The sequence below is a fragment of the Pocillopora damicornis genome, chromosome 5 (genome assembly GCF_964200805.1).
Source record: "Pocillopora damicornis chromosome 5, jaPocDami1.2, whole genome shotgun sequence".
Taxonomy (NCBI): Eukaryota; Metazoa; Cnidaria; class Anthozoa; order Scleractinia; family Pocilloporidae; genus Pocillopora; species Pocillopora damicornis.
In genome coordinates, this window is record NC_142674.1 from 640,001 (window position 1) to 659,869 (window position 19,869).

Consider the following 19,869-nt stretch of genomic DNA (forward strand, 5'->3'; position numbering starts at 1 on the left):
ATCAGCAGGGATTTGCTAAAGCAAAGGCATAGAAAAAACCAGGAAAGATTTATTACTCGACGTTTCGGGGTCATCGTGACTCCATTATCAAGAGACTAGTTTAAAAACATGCAAATAAGGAAAGGTACAAGAATAGCATAAATTAGAATGAACGGCTTAAACAAACACCTTGGCGCGGATGGAATCCGTTTGCACGTTCAGTGTTGGCTTACGCATGCGAATATACAACATTTCATTAACAAGGCAATCAAATTTGCCGTTACATTTCGCGATGACGTTGAATTGCTCGATCAAGCGTTCAGGCATTTCACTATTGTGCTGGAGGTGGTAGTGTTTGTAGATAGAAGATGATTTCCTTGTGTGCCCTTCTACGCGATCGTGTAAGTGACCACGAGTATAGCCCACATACCCTGCATCACACAGGTTACATTTAAATTCATAAACGATACATTGTTGGTTAACAATAGGGGGCTTAATTTCGTGTTGCTTAAGCTGTTGATCGAGCTTAGGGCTAACGAACACTGGTTGGACAGTCACGCTTAACTTCGAGCTTAGACTGTTCAGTTGTTGTTTAACATGATTAGCTGACGATTGGTCCTTGAAGGGTAACACTAATCTCACAATCTCCGATGGTACGTCTGGTGATGGACAGGGCTCTGCAGATGAAATCCTTCTCTCAACGAACCGCTTGATTGTAGTTTCAACCAGTGGCTTTGGGTATTTCAAGTTATGAAAAACCCTTCTAAGGCGGTCACATTCCTCGGAGAAGAAAGACCAGTTAGAAGATAATCGATAAGCGCGATCCACCATGGTGTTAACTAGGCTGCGCTTGTGCTTAATGTCAACATGACTCTGGAAATGCAGAAGGAGACCCGTGTTGGTTCTTTTGATGTAGACCTTGCTCTAAATCTTTGGTGCACGGTTAAGCAGTTCAGTTCCTAGAAAGGGAAGGGATCCTTCCCGTTCGACTTCCATGGTAAACTGGAGGGAGGGATGGGTAGAGTTAAGGGTGTCTAGAAACTGGCCAGCGGTCACCCTATCAGGCATTACGGTCAGGGTGTCATCGACGTACCTCCGGTAATAGCACGGAAGTTGACCGTGTTGTTCGAGGTTTTCAACACGGTCAACTTCCGTGCTATTACCGGAGGTACGTCGATGACACCCTGACCGTAATGCCTGATAGGGTGACCGCTGGCCAGTTTCTAGACACCCTTAACTCTACCCATCCCTCCCTCCAGTTTACCATGGAAGTCGAACGGGAAGGATCCCTTCCCTTTCTAGGAACTGAACTGCTTAACCGTGCACCAAAGATTTAGAGCAAGGTCTACATCAAAAGAACCAACACGGGTCTCCTTCTGCATTTCCAGAGTCATGTTGACATTAAGCACAAGCGCAGCCTAGTTAACACCATGGTGGATCGCGCTTATCGATTATCTTCTAACTGGTCTTTCTTCTCCGAGGAATGTGACCGCCTTAGAAGGGTTTTTCATAACTTGAAATACCCAAAGCCACTGGTTGAAACTACAATCAAGCGGTTCGTTGAGAGAAGGATTTCATCTGCAGAGCCCTGTCCATCACCAGACGTACCATCGGAGATTGTGAGATTAGTGTTACCCTTCAAGGACCAATCGTCAGCTAATCATGTTAAACAACAACTGAACAGTCTAAGCTCGAAGTTAAGCGTGACTGTCCAACCAGTGTTCGTTAGCCCTAAGCTCGATCAACAGCTTAAGCAACACGAAATTAAGCCCCCTATTGTTAACCAACAATGTATCGTTTATGAATTTAAATGTAACCTGTGTGATGCAGGGTATGTGGGCTATACTCGTGGTCACTTACACGATCGCGTAGAAGGGCACACAAGGAAATCATCTTCTATCTACAAACACTACCACCTCCAGCACAATAGTGAAATGCCTGAACGCTTGATCGAGCAATTCAACGTCATCGCGAAATGTAACGGCAAATTTGATTGCCTTGTTAATGAAATGTTGTATATTCGCATGCGTAAGCCAACACTGAACGTGCAAACGGATTCCATCCGCGCCAAGGTGTTTGTTTAAGCCGTTCATTCTAATTTATGCTATTCTTGTACCTTTCCTTATTTGCATGTTTTTAAACTAGTCTCTTGATAATGGAGTCACGATGACCCCGAAACGTCGAGTAATAAATCTTTAATGAGGTTTCAGTACGCATTAAATTAATTGTTCCATTCCATTCAGAGATCTTAAAGGGTCAAAACATTGTAATTATTCGAGAACATTACCCAACAAAATCAACGCTATTTATAATCTACTCAGGAAAAATTAACTTAAAGACAAGATAAGAATTCAGCCAAATGAAAGGTTAGGACACAAAGGTTAGGCATAAACAAATGAGCTTACCTATCTCCTGTTTAGTGTTTTCCATTTCTTCAATATCATTTTTGAATTCAACGTGGGCACCTAGAACAAATTAAAATTTTTGTTAAAAAAAGGAACAATCTCCGCCCTGTCTTACCCGAGGCAACTGATAAAATTATAAATTGGCCAATTTAATATTACATAATTTTCCTCTAGAAGGAAATGTGGAAATATAAATCTCTTCAGCCCTGATTAACCAATCATAAGAGTAAGACTCTATCCATTCGCTCTGACAAATGGCTAATGCTCGAAACGTCAGCTTTATTAAATCTTTAAGGTGGCCAATTCATGCACATTGGCAACTCATTTGAAAACACCAAGTTATTACGTATTTATCAACATGCAACCATAACGTCTTGAATGAAGTAGAACAAAAAGAAAAACAATTGAAAATTTGTGTGCCGTAATTCTACTGAGTGAACAGATCTGCAACTTGAAAAGGCAGGATTAACAACCAGTGACACTTGAAAAAAATCGATAGATACCTCAATGAATAGACTTGAACCGGTCTGGTTGTCACACCTCAGCAATCGAAAACAATCCAGTTTACCCCAAGATACAGAGAAAAATTGTTTACAAGATTTACTCTGGTTGTTTCATAGGAATTCAGTGGGTATTTGAAGGTCTTTAAATACTAACAAATGAACACCGCCAATTGTGCGACACCAGATCCCTTGAAAATGGTAACTTCGCCAAATAATTACCTACGACTACTGAGGGTCTCAGCTCTAGTCAGTTGTAGAGGAATATATTTGGAATGTCGTTTGTCCCACGCGCTTTACAAGAAGAATGACATCTTTCGCCATTTCACGGCCGAGCTCAAAATTTTCCAATTTTCCAAACATGAAATCTTATGACACCTTAACTTTTACCAATAAAGATTGCTCTTGTAAAGTCTCTCATTCGCTCCAACGAAAGGCTAACACTCGAAACGTTAGCTTTAGAGATTATTTACGGCTAAGCTATATTATCAACTCAGTTGATAAAACCAATTTACCTAGTTATAAGCCCCCCCCCCCCCCCCCCACCTTTCCGCTGGCGCAGCACCGCCGTTTCTCAGGAAACATACCTCACCTTCCGACATTTTTTCCTTTGGTTAGGCGAATTACATTCACTCTCTTGCCCGACTAAAACGCTGTTGTTTGACAGAGCTCAAATTCTTGTAGGCGAATGAATTTGAAGGGTTGGCTAACTAATTTAGAACATGTCACTCCGAGCAGATGCGAAAAACTCTCTGCATCCTTAAAACACAGACTTATGGATGACTCACTAACCAACAAACCAAACACAACATACTAACTTTAATTTATTAATATTTGCTGAGTTCGATTACATTATTGGTGATGTAAACATCATTTGCATTAGACATCTCCATGACTTATTTCAAACACCAGAGCAAATTTGGGATGACTTCAGCTGGCGTCAAACGCTACAAATTGTTATGTATAGCATTGTTCTTAATTACTGGACAAGGTTTATCTGAGGAGAAGAGAGAATTAAGAAAGGAATGAAAAACAGAAAGACAGAGTTAAAGAAGAAAATAAAAACTTCCTGTCTCTATTGTGAACATCCGATTTGACATAATATCTGATTTGACATAAAATTATTGAGGGCAGAAACAACTCGCTAATTACTTCATTAACTGCCTCAGACTTGAAAAGCTGTGGTTCTCAAAGTTAGGCAATCAAATTGAAGTTTACCACAAGATTCAAGTGCTACTTGAGTTAATGATAGCATTTTTTTGTTACAGTTTACTGCACGAATTCAATGGGAATTCAAAGATCACGTAGACTTAATAAAAACACTACTTTGTGCTCGAAAGTGCTTTGGACAGGATAAGTGTCCCCGACACCTCTGTATGACGCCTAAGAGTTCCGTTTTATTGAATTGCTCCGGAAAACTCGGAATGATGTTCCTTCCTCCTCACAGTGATTCATCTTTTCTACAATTTTCCGCAAAGATTAAGCGGAATTTTTGCTTTAAAAAGGGCCAAAGAATGGAATCACGTGATCTAGCATGAACATGATATAAGTGAACTAATTCGTAGTGCTTGTCAGTTGTAATCTCTCACAGCTTTGAGTTGGAAAGTTGCTACGCTATCATTCGAGGTGAGTATTCACGAATCTCAAGAAAAGATTTATCATTTTTACATGATGGTTATACCCAGTTGATGACACTAGCTATCATGGCCCTTCCTGAAAGGGGTCATCAAACACTGTAAAAAAATATGGTATGCCTTGAAAATGTTACTTTATGATATTTATTTACTTTTCCTTTTTCCATTGAAATGTTTCGTTAGTTTTTGGTGAGAACAAGTTATTCAATTTGCTGTGAACAAAGGCATAAAATATTACACACTATATGTTGACGTCGAAAAATGACGGAAACGTTTTTCTTTCGATGGTTTGGAGACAAAATCGGTTCTCAAAAAGATGCGAAATAGCGACGCGTCTCCTCTCACTTTATAGCGTCACTTATCTGTTTCCTCAAACAAAGCCATTCTAATTTTGCTCTTTTCTATTATAGAGTCCACCACAGCCAACGCCTGATGAAAATGAAGACGCGTGCAGTTTTTTCGATTTTCCTGGTCGTGTTTTTCATGGGTTGCTGTGTATCAGGTATTTACAAGAGGCTTTCTAAGATCATTTGAAATTTCAAATCGCAAACTTGTGAGAAATTGAAATCAGAAAACACATTTGCGAGTCATGATTTAAGACTTGTGTACCTCAAGTGTCAGCTTTCTACTTCTCTGTGGTTCTGAAGCAAGAGCTTTAAACGAGAAGTGATTATTACTGTGATAATCAGAAACATTCCCTCCACTCTCCTGGAGCCATATGGGAGAAAAAAACGGATAAACAAACCAGAGAACAAAGCGTGCAGAACCGTTATATAAACACAAGTAATTAACGCTACACCTGAAATTTTGTGTTCTGCTTCTCGTGTCAAACGTCGTTTAATATCGATACTTGTGACACCTTAAGCCCAAGAAGTAAATACTTCAATACTATCATTACTTTTCATTCATTCTTAATTCAAATAGTGACCAATTTACAATGTTATCGGTCGGCTCAGCGCACAATAGAAATATAAAATAAAAAATTAATTTTTTTTCAGGTGCCCACATTGAATTCGAAGAAGATTTCGAAGAATTTGGAAACATTGAACAAGAGATGGGTAAGGTCATTTATTCATGCCTAATTCGTGCCTATGTGCAGTTTTCTTTGCGGATAAAACTACTATCTTCTTTCTTACTTTATTTTCTGCAGATTTTAAATAACGTATTATGTTCGTTAACAGTCTTTAAAAGTTAAACCTTTTTTCCTCTTGATGAAATGGAACAATCAATCGCGTACAAGAAAATATCAACAGTTGATATTCTTTTTTCGCGTATTGACACCTCACTTGCAAACTTTTTTGTATTTTGTTAGCTTTTTGCTTTGAGAAGCTAAAGAATTTTTTTGTCATAAGCAGTTTTGTCTCACAATAATTTCTAAAATAGCCTCTAGCCTCAGTACTTTCCGTAAGGTGAATGCCAATTGATATTTATCAAAGTAGCTTTAGGTATAGCTTAATTTCTCCCAACTTCAAAAGGAGTTTAAATAAAGTTTTCTACCTTCGCATTCACAGCCATATGTCTTAAGGTTGGTCTCCGAGAAACCATTATCTATCTGTTGAGCCGTGACAGTTTCCGGGCAGGAAGTGTTTTTGATCGATCAATAAGACATAGGACAAAAGATTTTTTCCGGATCGTAAATTATGAAATACGTTTACTTCGTCAATAGGCATTTTAACCCACTAATCGTTTAAGTTTTCCCTGCTTCTTAAATTACACAGCATTTGATATCACCATCGTTCATTCATTCTCATAAAATGTTGTGACCACTTTGCAACGCTAACTGTCGGCTTGAATCAGAGTGTAGAGGTTGCTAAATTTTCACTCTGTTTTCAGGTGTACAGAATGATTCCATCTAAGGACGTGGAGAAGAGGAAAACAATGAAGGAGAACTCGGTGAGCTCGTTCTTTTATTTAGCGACATACAGTTTCGTTTTGTTAAATTATGATCTTGTTTCCAGGTTCCCACTTTGGACCCGAAAAGAGTTTTAATGACAAGTAAGAAATGGACCGTAAGCTCATTTCTTTTCAGTTCTTAACATTTTATTATCATTGTTATTATTATCATTAATTTTATTAATAAATTTTTCTTTAGAAAGAAATGTGGAAAAATAATTTCAGCTATATTTAGTTTGCATTTTTTCATCTCTTGAGATAAAAGGAATATTTTATGAAACAATGAAGGATCTCAGTAGCCTATATGTTAAACTCGGTAGGAGCCAAAAGTTTTTAGGATACGTCGAATTGTTAAAGTTCTTCGTCTGATTTTAATTCTGCACGTACAACTAGATTTTGAATGACTTACCGCTCTAAATGGAGAACAAATTAAACACTTTATCTGCACATAATTTACCACGGAGGGGGTTCGAGTTATCCAAAAAAAGTCCGTTTTGACGGTAGACGGTTAAATTTGCAAACCATTTGGCGGTTGATTGTTCAAAATCACAAGTCATTTAAGGGGTGATAATTCAGTTAAAGGATAAATTTTTTTTGGAACATCTAATTAAACCAATCCTTATTATAAACCTAGGCGTGGCATGAACAAATATTGCATATATAAACATTCTAATCACTATTCTAAAGAAGATTAATTTCATTTCTTTTTCACCTCAGGGAAGGATCATTGCTTTATTTGATAAAAGTGAGATTCCAACATTCGATTTAAGGCTATGATTTCTTTTATCATTTCTCTGCAGAGGGGGGACATGAACAGAGCAAGCGAGTGGACCCTGGTACAGTGATAGCAGCAACCCAGCTGACCTTGGACACTCTTACAAAACTGCTTGACACGATAGCGTCGGTCGGCCGCAAGATTGCCATCGGTTTTGATAATGAAACACCTTACAAATGGCAGGCTCTGAATACATACTTTTACTCTGGTACATCTGATACAATTTTACCGAAGTTCGTGCAGAGAAAAGAGGCGGGTCTTTATACTGCAAGGAAGACGAAAGGCCCTGTAGCTAGAGGAAGCGTAGGTGTGTTTACCTACTACGTGCCAAGTGTCGGCAAGACCATTGCAGTCATGTTCAGCGTACCATTCAACTATCATTGGTATAGTAACTGGTGGGATGTCAAGGTCTACCCTGGTAAGAAGAGAGCTGATTATAATATGTGGTATGACATGTACTACGGAAATCCCTTTAAAGGAGATGATGGATGGCATGAGAAAGCGATAGGTGAAGGATTCCGCGTAGAAGGAATAATGACAAGCGCAGGAGAGAGTAGAATGGAATTAGATATCTATAAGTGAATCCCTACGTGCTTTTGTCTTTGGTACATTGACATAGTGTAATAACTGCGTGAAAGTTCAACAATTTTTTTTTTTGTCGTGTGCATAACAATGTTTTGGATAAACGTTTACGTAGCTATTAGGCTTCACATGATAACGTTTTGATTCATTAATTTCATTATAAGTGGAGTAAAATTCAGGAAGGGAATAATTTCAATCGTGTCAATCAGAAAGTGCAAGAAACTCACCAGTGGAACACATTTTCAATAATTTCGATCTTCCATCATCCGCGTAGAGCTCGCAATTATTAACTTTAACAACTGCTGTTTTCCTAATTGTCCAGAAGAGTAGCGTTAAGTTGGTCGTTCGTATATGATGGAAACGTTCAATAGTCTCATTACAATTTCAATCATCCTTGTTTTACTTTGGAAACTTTGGATTACAATTTGTTTATTTTGAGAGGATAGCATTCACTAGGTAGATGAATCTCATTGGTTTATTATATCTGCTGCGTGAATTTCATTGGCTGTGAAACTGTCTGATAACAAACTTTTTCTGATTAGTCCTTCAACAGCCAATCAACTTAATAGATAAATGATGTTAAGAACCAATCAGATTCTAACACTTTGATATTGGCACGATTGAGTGATAAAGCTTCGCGTTAAGAGTGTTCTGGTTTCAGAAAAGATTCTTTAAGGTGTGATAGTCTTTTGATATGATAAATCAGTTATAAGCTTTGGTAATAGTATTGTAAGATGCTCACTTTGTGAGCGCGTGTGTTTCACAATACGTTCCTTTTTTTTTCTTCTTTTTGACAACTATGTAGTGCACGAATGTTGTAGACATTTTGTCATTTAAAAAACCACTTTATTTTTATACAAATTGCCGCTTTATTTATAAACTGTCTTTATTTTTATCATCTGTTCCTCCCTTCACCCTAAAGAATCCTCTAACATCCGAATCTCACTTTTGGTTTTGCACTTTGATACTGCTACAAAGCCACAGAGAACTCAGTGGTGCCCTTAGCTCACCTTTCTAGGTTCACTCGACTTAAGCTTGTTGCATATTGCTGAGATCAATGATGTCTGAACATCTTGGGAAATATTGAGCTCGGTCGTGAAATAAGAAAGTTGTTTACCAGTCACAAGGGTAGAACATGGCCTCAGTTACTGTCGAGCTTTGGCTCAGGGGGAGAGCATTTGAACCCTAAGCAATAGCTTGTACTTCACTTCAGGCGGCGTCCAATTTAACTTGGTGTGCGACGTCTAAAATCAGAAATTTTTCAAGTTTCAGTAATTTCAAGCTGTAGTAACTAGAATTTGCATATGTTTATCATCAAGAACTGCGAAGTTTTTTTGTATTGTTTTTCTTTCTATTCGTCAAGTTGGCGTTTTTGTGTGAGGTTACGTAAGGTTTAAGTAATGCCGGTAACTAGTATAAGCATTGTTTTTGGTAGATTTTTCATTCACTAGTTGATCTCATCTAGGGCAGTCGTTTCGTTGGTTTTTGCAAGCGCCGTGTACTTTTGTTTGAGAGTTTTTGCTACCGGTCTTGGTTACGCCACAAATTGTAAGTTCATTTCTGTTTCATGTAGCTTTGTTGTTACCATTGTCGTTATTCTTGACGTTATCATGTTTGTACTTAGATATTTGTATTAATTATTTGTTTCAGTCGAGTCACGTTTACACGTTTACACGTTTACTTATCTTTCATCTTTACGTTTGTTTATCTGGGAGTTATTAAGACGTGCTTTCAAGTTTGGCGTAAACTTAGAAACACATGCCTCACTTTGAAGACGTCTTTGATGGACTCCTGGCATCAGTCACTCTCACTCACTTTTCCCAAGTCCGCTTAACCCTTTACCTCCCATGAGCGATCAAGAGAGAATTTCTCCTTATAATATTAGTACAATATCAAGAAGAGAAGTGATGAGAATAAAGTAAAATATCAATTCGGGGCTTATTAGTTGATCCAATACCAAACTCTCCAAATTGACATCTTAAGAATTGTGTGTCATACAGTAAAGAGAATAACAAATGAGATCTTAGGAGTTAAAGGGTTAAACATAAGTATACCATACAGACCGATCAAAAAGATGGGAAAACAAACCTGGAAAAGAATTATTTTACACATTAAAGGTGTAAACGAAGGTGTGAAGGTGGGGGCATATTGTCTTGCTTCAGGGGGCAAACTCGTAAAGGTGACAGGGAAAATGGGAAGGAACCTTTTATAAACCCTTTATTGTGCCATTCCTGTGGCAATTTAAAGAACATGTGATATTCGAGAACACAACTGTGTGCCTTAAAATGTCTGGGGAAGGTGAAATTTGGCAGAAAAACCTCGTTTTTCTTGCATTGTTCGGGAAAGTTCGACAAGTTTGGAATGCTGTTCCCACCATTTCACACTGAATCATCTCTTTTAATCGTTCGCAGAAATTTAGCGAAATATGTGATTATAACCCAAATAAACGAATGCCTTGTCACGTGATTGCGCATGAAGATAATAAATATATGTTATTTGCCGGCTGGGAGGTCCGTATGGTGAAAAACTGTTACCGAGGTCTTGAAAATGCTGCCCTCGGCCTACGGCCTCGGGCAGCATTTTCAAGACCGAGGTCACATTTTTCACCATACGGACCGACCCTTAGCCGGTAAATAACATATTTATTGTTTTTAAACTTGACGAAATCCTTTCCGAAAGAACCGGAATGATTTATGGCCGTAAATACGGCAAGATCTTCCATAAACTGAACAATTTTTGAGTGAGTAAATGGTAGTTGAAATAGAAGTGATGCAAATTTAAGAGAGATGCCTCAGCGAAACATTTTCATTTCCGTAACGATGAAGGTGATTTAAAAGGCTTCCAAACAAACTTTGAAACATTATTTTTACAGGTATCTGTCACAATCTGACACCTGTCAATTAGAGAGCGCGCAAGAAAAAAAAGCGTAGGAACATTTGAAAACCAACACAACTAGTTTGGCAAGGACTGTCACGACAATGTTTTCTTCAAAATCAGTCAATGATCTAACGGAAAGTATTATTCACTCTCATCGACCATTCATTCATGTACGAAGATTTACCTCTGTTCATTAAGTAAACGGCGAGGAAAGTAATTGTGTGTAAATTCAATTTTTTTATTTTGAAGTTGAGAGTTTGCTCGTTTGTTTGCTGTAATGGCGTGTTTAATTCTGGTCTTTCCTTCACAAAAACTAAATTCGAACGGCACACTCCAACGAGACACAAGGGAATTTAATGCGGCCTTTTCTCAAATAATTCCTTCAATATCTGTTGTGCAATTTACGGTACAAATGTCCAAATTGAACGGAATTGGAAAGACTCACCGGGAGCGTATATTTGTTGTAGAACTTAAATTAAAACTTTGCTCGCTCTTTCACTATGAACAAATTGCTCGAGAAAATTCAGATATTAAATGAATGAAAGTTCCATCGTTCAGTTTAACTGTAACCAAATACCTCACGTTTCAACTTTCTGGGTACTTTTTGTGAACGATTAAAATTAATTGCAGACGGTTTTTTGGCCACTTGTCAACTAACGTAATGACTCTATTGTTTATGCAAATTCATTCTGAAACCAATATTTTTTTTGTCAACCAAAGTGATTTGATAGAGAAAAGAGAGGATTCATAAGTTATTTATCGGCTTGAGGTAGTGACCGACGTGTTTGCTTAAAAATACTGCCCAGCCGGAAACCGAGGTATATTTATGAAAAAATGACCAAAGTTGGGATGTACTCGGCGACTCACGAAAGCGTTACCGTGGCCCGTGGGCAGAGATAGGAAAATACTGACCGGGTAAAGAACCAATCAGATTGCAAGATTCGTTACCGTGCCCTCTAAAAAAACAATAATAAGAGTGAACAAATCTGTGGTAATCGTTAAGTGCGCCCGTCTGATAGCTTTGAGTCAGAACGTTGTTCCACCACCTCTGAAGGTGAGTATTAACCAATATGCTAGTTGAGGCTCAAATGTAAACAATTAGAAAAATGCATCATCATCATGTACTAGAAACTCAGTTTTGGTGCTTTGAGTCCGGCATAAACCTAGCTTTAAATGTGTGATCTGTAAGGCCGTTCAGGATCGCTTAGCACTTCGTTATCGATACGTAGTAGTCTGGATTGGCTCGGTTCCCTTGATTCATCAAATTTACCAAAATTTAAGGACTACCGGTCTTTTATTTGCTAACACAGGCAAACATTTCTAGCCCCTAATCCTTTCTTAGGGGGAAGGGGGGAGTAGGGTCCATATTCGATTTTCTGGAGTGCAAAAGCCTTCTAGTGATTTGAAAACCTTGACCGGATGCCGATCATTTAGCAGCACCGTAAAATCTAGCTTCAAGGCATTTACTTTTTAAATTGAAGAGGCTTGTTAGCGCATATGTTTTACAATCTACATAATATATTTGAGATGGATCTATTTCAAATGCTAGTGGTGTCAGCTTTTTAACTACGTTTGTTAAAAGGCGAACAAGATTCCACGCATATTTTTGAGCTTGAAGAATGGGCTACTGTATGGAGATATAAAGAGAAACTTGGCATGGCTATCTCGTTTTCTTTAGTAAGCTACTCCCTCACGAACGTAAAAAAGGAAGGAGCTTGAAAACATATTTTCATTCCGACATTTCTTGATTTTCTCAAAGAATGATTTTCAGACGATTTCAAATGTTTTAATTTAGCGAGATCCTAAATGAGGTCATGCATGCATCCATTTGCTGCCTTAATAACTTGTGTGGCGTCGCATTGCAAATTCCTACGTTAAGCGACTCGAACTTGTTGTTAAAGAGCTTATTTTTGTGTGAAATATAGATGCTGAAGAAATGAAACATTTTGCCGAGAGATGTCCACCATTCAGAGCACATTAGAGCGCGCTACTTTGCAATGCAGTAAACTAGCCACATGCCGGCAGGATCACTACGGTTATCTTTTGTTGCTAGCTTGAAAATTTAATTTGTATTCGTAGTGAGAACTTGTGAAATAATTATTTCCAAAAAGGAATAACTAGGGGAAGAAATGTAATACATTCATGATTACAGTGAAGACAATACGAGATACAATATTTTGGCTTTCAAACTTCAATTTATTTCATTCAGGCGCACAAGGTTTTTTTTAAGGAAATCTTAAGTCAAGCGCAGCAACAAAATGGAGAATGAAATATCGATATCATAGAGCTTGAATATGCGTTTGCACTTTGTTGAGCCTCTAAAGGGGCAATCGAGGTGTTGCACTTTTAAGTTAGAAGTGAAATCGAGGGCTTGTCTTTCTAAACAAGTCTTGCATAGCGCTAGACAGAGAAAGTCACATTTTCTTTCTCAATTGCAACTGCTCGTATTTACCAATAAAACTTCTTGTCGAGGATAAGATAACTCTCTTGGATTGGTGCCTTTAGAACACTTTATTGTGGCCGACTGCTGAAGAAGACAGAACTGAACAAAAAGTTCTGGAAGAAGTTTTCAAATCAATGTCACCCATAATTGGGGAATTGTCATCGGCATCGCCAATGAAACATCCCATCAGTGGAATGCAATGAATGCATACTTCTACTCCGGTTCCCCCGGCCCAAATGTCCTACCCGAGTTCGTGAAGAACCAGGAAGCAATTCTGTATACGGCCACGAAACCAACTGGTCTTTATCCCAGATGACAACATGACCGTAGCAGTCATGTTCAGTGTACCATTCGACCGCAATTTGTATGAAAACTGGTGGGATGCCAAGGTTTATCGCAATAAGACAGAAGCTGACTATAATTTGTGGTCTTTTATGTATTACAATCACAATCCCTTCCGAGGTGATGACGCATGAAAACTGGTGGGATGCCAAGGTTTATCGCAATAAGATAGAAGCTGACTATAATTTGTGGTCTTTCATGTATTACAATCACAATCCCTTCCGAGGTGATGACGGCTGGCATGAGAAACAAATAAGTGAAGGTTACCGCGTGAAGGGCATCATGACAAGCACAGGCCAATGTAAGCTGCAGTTAAAGATCTGGAAGCCGGAATCTCTACAAACTTAAATGAAATAACTGCGTGAAAGTCTCTCAGTTCTTTGTTCTATTTTTCACGTAACAGTTTTTGTTTTGTTGCAAAGTTAGCACAGCAGTATTTTCGGATAGAATAAAAATTTTGTAAGTTACAAAGCTGTACACTAAAGACGTTTGAATTCAAAGTCGGAATTTCTTTGGTTTCAAACTATCGCGATGAGTTTCCTAATTGTGACTGTCTTGTCTGACCTCCATTAGTAAACGTGCTTAATTTGTCGACTGTTTTTGCCTTGGACCCACACTAAAATTTTTGCCTTGGCCCACGCAGTCAAAGATTAATTTGATTGATCGAATGCATTAACTAAGTTGTTGTTCATTTTTGAGGTTCTGTTGGAGGTTTCTGGGTTCTGCCAACGATTGTTCTATCTTCCCAGGTCAGATGTTTAATACTATTTTTAGTCATGCCTACGCATGCCTTAAAATAGTAAATAAAAAAACGTGTTCTTTACAGAGACTTGTAGTGGGAGAATCAAAGAGAGAGTGATCGATCAGAGTTTGAGTCAGTCGACCAAGTTACCCAGAGTGAAGTAACTTTTATGAAATTAAGATTTTATATGAGAATCAACAGAGAAGGGACAGGTCGAAATTAGTTCGCGAGCTGGGCCCGACAACTCGGTGGTAAAAGTACAAAAAGAAAGAATGCATAGGTTGGTCATTGCTTAAGAATATTTCCTGGCTCCTAAAGAGCCGTTATTGTTCAATTATTTCATTAGAACAAGCCCCCAAGATTTTCTGTGAACATAACCGTAAAATAGTGTCAAAATAATAAGATAATGACTTGAGTAATTAATCGCCCCCCCTAATCGGCACCAGTCGTGCGTCAGTAAACACGTCTAGGAATTAGCATACTGATCGGACTTTGTCATAATTTTGCTGTGAAAATCCATTTTGATCAAAATATATCATATTTTTTGACAGAATGAATCATGGTACCGTAAGCAAACAAGTTGAAGATTTTGGGGCGAACTGATTTAGGTGGTGGCGAACTTCTCTCACTTCAGGGGGAAATGTCGCAAAGGTTGTAGGGGAAAATGGAAAAAAATTATCTAAACCCTTTATCGCAGCATTCCTGCGAAAAAGTTGAGGTCTTGTGGCATTCGAAAACAGAACTGTGTGCCCGGCCCAAAATGTCTGGAGAAGGTTAAATTTTGCAAAACACCTCGTTTTTCTTGCATTGTTCAGGAAAGTTTAAGAGGTTTGAGATGCTGTTCCTTCCTATTCACAACAAATCATCTTTTTAAATCGTCGCACAAGTTTAGCGGAAAATGTCCTTATAACCCAAATAATCTAATGCCTTATCACGTGATTGCGTATGAACTTTATCATATCGGTAAACAAATCCGTGGTATTCGTCAAGTGCGCCCGTCTGACGGCTTTGAGTCAGAACGTTGTTCCATTACCTTTCAAGGTGAGTATTTACCTATATTTTAGTTGAGGCTCAAACGTAAACAATTGGAAAAATGCATCATCATCATGTACTAGGAACGAAGTTTTCATGCCTTAAGCCCGGCGTAAACCAATTATTACATATGTGATCTGTAAGGCCGTTCAGGATCGCTTGGCACTTCGTTATCGATATGTAGAAGTCTGGATTGGCTAAGTTCCTTTGATTCGTCAAGTTTACCAAAATTGAAGGACTAGTGTTCTTTTAGTAGTTGACTCCAGCAAACATTTGTAGCCCCTACTCCTTTCTTGGGGGAAGGGTTCATATCCGATTTTCTGGAGTGCAAAAGCCTTTCAGTGTTTTAAAAGCCTTGACCGGGTGCCGGTCATTTAGCAACAGCGTAAAATCAAGCTTCCAGGCATTTACTTTTTCAACTGAGGAGGCTTGCTAGTGCTTATGTTTTACAATCTACGGAATGTATTTGAGATGGATCTATTTCATATGCTAGTGGTGTCAGCTTTTTAACTCCGTTTGTTAAAAACCGAACAAATTTCCAAGAACATTTTTGAGCTAGAAGAATGGGTTACTGTCTGAAAGATTCAGAGCAAATAATGGATCTCTCATTCCTTCGAGTATGCTACTTCCCCATGCATGGAAAAAAGGGAAGGAACTCGAAAATTGATTCTAAATTTCAATATTTCTTGATTTTCTCAAGAATGGTTCTCAGATAACTCCAAAATGTTTTAACGTACCAAAAACCTAATTATATTCCAAGCATTCCTTTAGGTACTATAAGATTTATTAGCTTGATAACTTGTGCGGCGTCGCATTGCAAATTCTTAAAGAAAAGTTAAGTGACTTGTGCTTGTTGTGAAAGAGCTCATTTTGTATTAAAATATAGATTCTGCTAAATTGAAACATTATACAGATGTCCATCATTGTGAACATATTAGAGCACTCTACTTACAATGCAGTTATGCCGGCAGGATCAAAGTAAATCTTTTCCAATTTGATTACATAATGAGAGCTTTTAAAATTATCATCTTTAGAAAGGAATTGGTGATGAAGAAATGAGGTTAACTCGTTTTTACGATGAAGGCATTTCGTGATATTATATCGTGGCTTTCACATTTTAATTTCGGTTTATTTCATTCAGTCGCGCAAGGTTCTTCACAAGCGCATCTTGAATCAAGTTAAGCAACAAAGTTTAGAATGAAATATCGAAATCATGTCACTTCAATATGCATTTACACTTTGATGAGTCTCTAAAGAGGCCATCGATGTGTAACGATTCTGCATAGGAAGAAGAAGAAGAAGAAGAAAACTTTATTGATTTATACCGCTCAGGGTAGCCCCTTCAGATGCAAAAAGCTGTCTGTCATCAATGGGAGCCCTGAGCACAACAATGTACTAAAACTATGGTATACATATGCATTACACTGATACTGATAGTAATATACATAAAACACTATATACAAAGAAAAAATTTAGAAGTAAATAAATACGAAATACCATCAAGATAGTTCGTTAAAAAGAGTGCACCCATAGTAATAGAAAATCGACCCTTCTAAGGTATCTTAATGAAATGGAACAATTAATCCAACTGCACAGTGTGCTGAAACCTCACTTGCAACCTAACTTTAAAAATTTTCTTTCTTTCTTTCTTTTTTTTTGCCGTGGGCAGCTCAAGAACTGTTTTTTTTATGGGCAATTTTCGGCTCAGATTAGCATATATCAAAGACACTTTAAATGAGTCCTGACATGTCTGTACTGCCGCAACGACTAACTTACGTCCTAAGTTCAGTTCTGATTAACCGTCCTCTAAACATATAAAACCGTACCAATTTCGGGGAAGAGAGTGTTTTTGACTTAAAATCTTGCGGTAGACCAAGAATTTGTACGTGATCGTAATATTTACCTTCCGGTTAAGTATGAGTAACCTAGCAGCCGGAATAATTGCCTTAATTATCCTCTCACTTTAAGAGTATAGCTAAGTATTTAAAACATTGCTAGTTTGCAATACTACCTGTAGGCTTGGATCAGGGTAGATGTTGTTAAATTCTTTCTGTATTTTTATATGTCCACGTTGAATAAAAAAAACCTATCAAAGAAATGGAAAAAAAACTGAAAGATAATTGAATGAGCTTGTTCTTTGATTTCAACAAACAGTTTCGTTTTGATCAGTTCTGATTCTGTTTCATGGTTCCAACTCTGAAACCTAAAAGGGTTTTAGGGATGAATAAAACATTGAGCAAGGGATGGACCGTGATAAGCTCATTGCTTTTTCTTTCCAGTTAACAGAATGTTATCATTATCATTATTATTATGACATAATTGTCCTCTAAAAGGAAATGTGGAAATAGAAATCTCTTCAGCTTTGATTAACCAATTGTAAGAATAAAGATTAAAATCAAATAAGATTTAAGCTCTAAACCTTTCCCCCTTTTTAACTTAGGCAGAGCGCACAAGAATATTCCACATATAAACATTCTGGTTTGTTTTTGTAGAATAACGTTTTCCAACATTTGATATAAAGGTTAGGTTTTCTTTTGGTTTTTTCAACGTAGCGAGCCAACATAAGCAGAGAAAGCAAATGGCTGAGGTGGTTGTAGCAGCTGGATTGACCGAGGAAACTCTTAAAACCCTGCTTGACTCGATATCGTCAGTCAGCCGAAAGATTGCCATTGGCATTGCCAATGAAACCCCTTACAAATGGGAGGCTCTGAATACATACTTCGTCTCTGGTACATCTGAGTCAGTTTTACCTGAATTCGTGACGAAAGGAAACGTGGCTCTGTATACTGCCAAGAAGAGAAGTGGCCCTGTAGCTACTGGAAGTGTGGGCGTGTTTGCCTACTACATGAAAGGTGCTCATAAGACCATAGCAGTCATGTTCAGCGTACCATTCGACTACAACATTTTCAGCAACTGGTGGAATGTTAAGATTTATCCTGGGAAGGAAAGAGCCACCCATGACATGTACAAAAGCATGTACTACAATGACCCTTTTAAAGGGGATAATAGCTGGCATATTGAAAACGTAAATGGGTTCCAGGTGAAAGGAACGATGACAAACTGTGGAGAGTGTTTATTGCAGTTACGTATCAGTAAGTGAACATTGCACACCTTTTCTTTGGTACCCTAACATGGTGTAGTAACTGCATGAAAGTATGATAGCTTTTTCGTCGTCTGCATAACAGTGTTTTGTTAAATGTTTACGTAGCTATTAGATTATTTTGATATGAAATATATATTTTCATTGTTAGAGGAGTGCGTTTCGGGATATCATTTTAAATTAGTGAACATGATTAACTTTGAACTGTACAATACAAACTCTTGAATGTGAAAGCGATCCTTTAGATTCCTAGTTTTCTTAATAAGTAGTGCTGAATTGTTTGTTTGATCATTAACAGAAAAGTTTTTTAGTTGCAAGTTGAAGATTATGAGAAAGTTGTATCCATTTCTGATTGGTCAGCATTTACTGGGTGGTGGAATCTTATTGGTTAATATTATAACAGTTTATGATTGAATTTGATTAGCAGTTGAACTGTCCGTTCATCTCTGATATTTTGGTATTGTAACAACAAATCAACTTAACACGTAAATTCTGTCGATAACCAATCAGATTTGAGCACTTTATTATTGAAATATAAGGAATAACTTTTATTTCTTTCCTTAATACAGTCAACCAAATCTGTGAAGGTTCATAATTGTAACTACCGTTAAAGAGACTTGCAAAACGTATATGAGTCTCAAGTTGCTGAAACATTGATGTCTTATGAGTAGGAGAAGAATCTTGGCCTAACTCAAACAAATCCCCAACTTCATTTATTTCGTTACGATTTACTGGCTGAAAATAAGACATTTCTAAACATTCTGCTAAAAACCAATCGGATAGTTGTACTTCGTTATTGACACAATTATTAAGATTCGCTTGAGGAATGTTATGGTTTGAGTAAACATTTATAAGATGTAGATGTTTGCGTGATAGTCTGTTATATGACTCATTTATAAGCTTTGGGGTAGGATTATTAATTTATAAGCTTTTTGTAGGATGCGCGTGTGCCGTGTGGTACTTTTTATATTGTTTATAACCATCAAGAAAATGTAAACAGGTTATATCCTCTTGCAACCATGTAATGCAAATAATTTGAGCATTTTTCATTAAAAATCATTACATTATTTTAAGTTGTTCCTTTTATTACAGAATGTATACATTTTTTATAACTTCTTTTTTTGTTGAAACATTTTTATGATGCTTGCATATTCCTAACAACCCCATGAAAACTCAGTAGCAATTAACTTTCATGTGCCATGAAAATTCAAGGAAAATTTTCATGGTCAATGAATTTTTCACATATTCACAGGATATTCATGGGTCAGAAAAGTAAAATGTGGAGCAAACTGTAATAAAAATTGGGTAAAGTGAACTAAGTATGCAAACTGTACCTCTGGCCGGTAGAAGTTTCAAAGCCCCTTCAGATCCTACCAGCTAGAAGTAAAAGACCAAATAAAAATAAATAAATGTATATATATTCTTGAAAAAGTGATTCAAAGGAGTGTGAGACTAATTTGGAGGGCAGAAAAGTAAAGTGTAGAGCAAACCGTATTAACAATTGAGCAAAGTTGACTAAATATGCAAGCTGTACCTCTAGCTGGTAGTATTTTCTAGGCCTCCTG

The 19,869-nt window shown here is 37.6% G+C and overlaps 3 protein-coding genes across 3 annotated transcripts in view; 2 read left to right on the top strand and 1 right to left on the bottom strand.

Annotated features, from left to right (window-relative positions):
* Positions 1-2,442, bottom strand: part of LOC149044649 (uncharacterized) — a 4,530-nt gene extending 2,088 nt beyond the window's left edge. Inside the window, exon 1 of the mRNA XM_089207683.1 lies at positions 2,385-2,442. Within this exon, the coding sequence (XP_089063809.1) occupies positions 2,385-2,409 (25 nt within the window). The 5' untranslated portion in view covers positions 2,410-2,442. The remainder of the gene's footprint in view (positions 1-2,384) is intronic.
* Positions 2,443-4,372: 1,930 nt separating this feature from the next.
* LOC149044650 (DELTA-stichotoxin-She4b-like) lies at positions 4,373-8,629 on the top strand. The gene is made up of 6 exons (XM_089207681.1): positions 4,373-4,510; positions 4,929-5,020; positions 5,517-5,576; positions 6,352-6,411; positions 6,477-6,527; positions 7,212-8,629. Exons 5-6 carry the CDS (start codon positions 6,521-6,523, stop codon positions 7,766-7,768), a joined length of 564 nt encoding a protein of 187 aa, XP_089063807.1. The 5' UTR covers positions 4,373-4,510; positions 4,929-5,020; positions 5,517-5,576; positions 6,352-6,411; positions 6,477-6,520; the 3' UTR covers positions 7,769-8,629.
* A 6,451-nt stretch (positions 8,630-15,080) lies between these two features.
* LOC149044651 (DELTA-stichotoxin-She4b-like) lies at positions 15,081-19,371 on the top strand. Its single transcript, XM_089207680.1, has 2 exons — positions 15,081-15,213; positions 17,757-19,371. Exons 1-2 carry the CDS (start codon positions 15,096-15,098, stop codon positions 18,302-18,304), a joined length of 666 nt encoding a protein of 221 aa, XP_089063806.1. The 5' UTR covers positions 15,081-15,095; the 3' UTR covers positions 18,305-19,371.
* The last annotated feature ends 498 nt before the right edge of the window (positions 19,372-19,869 follow it).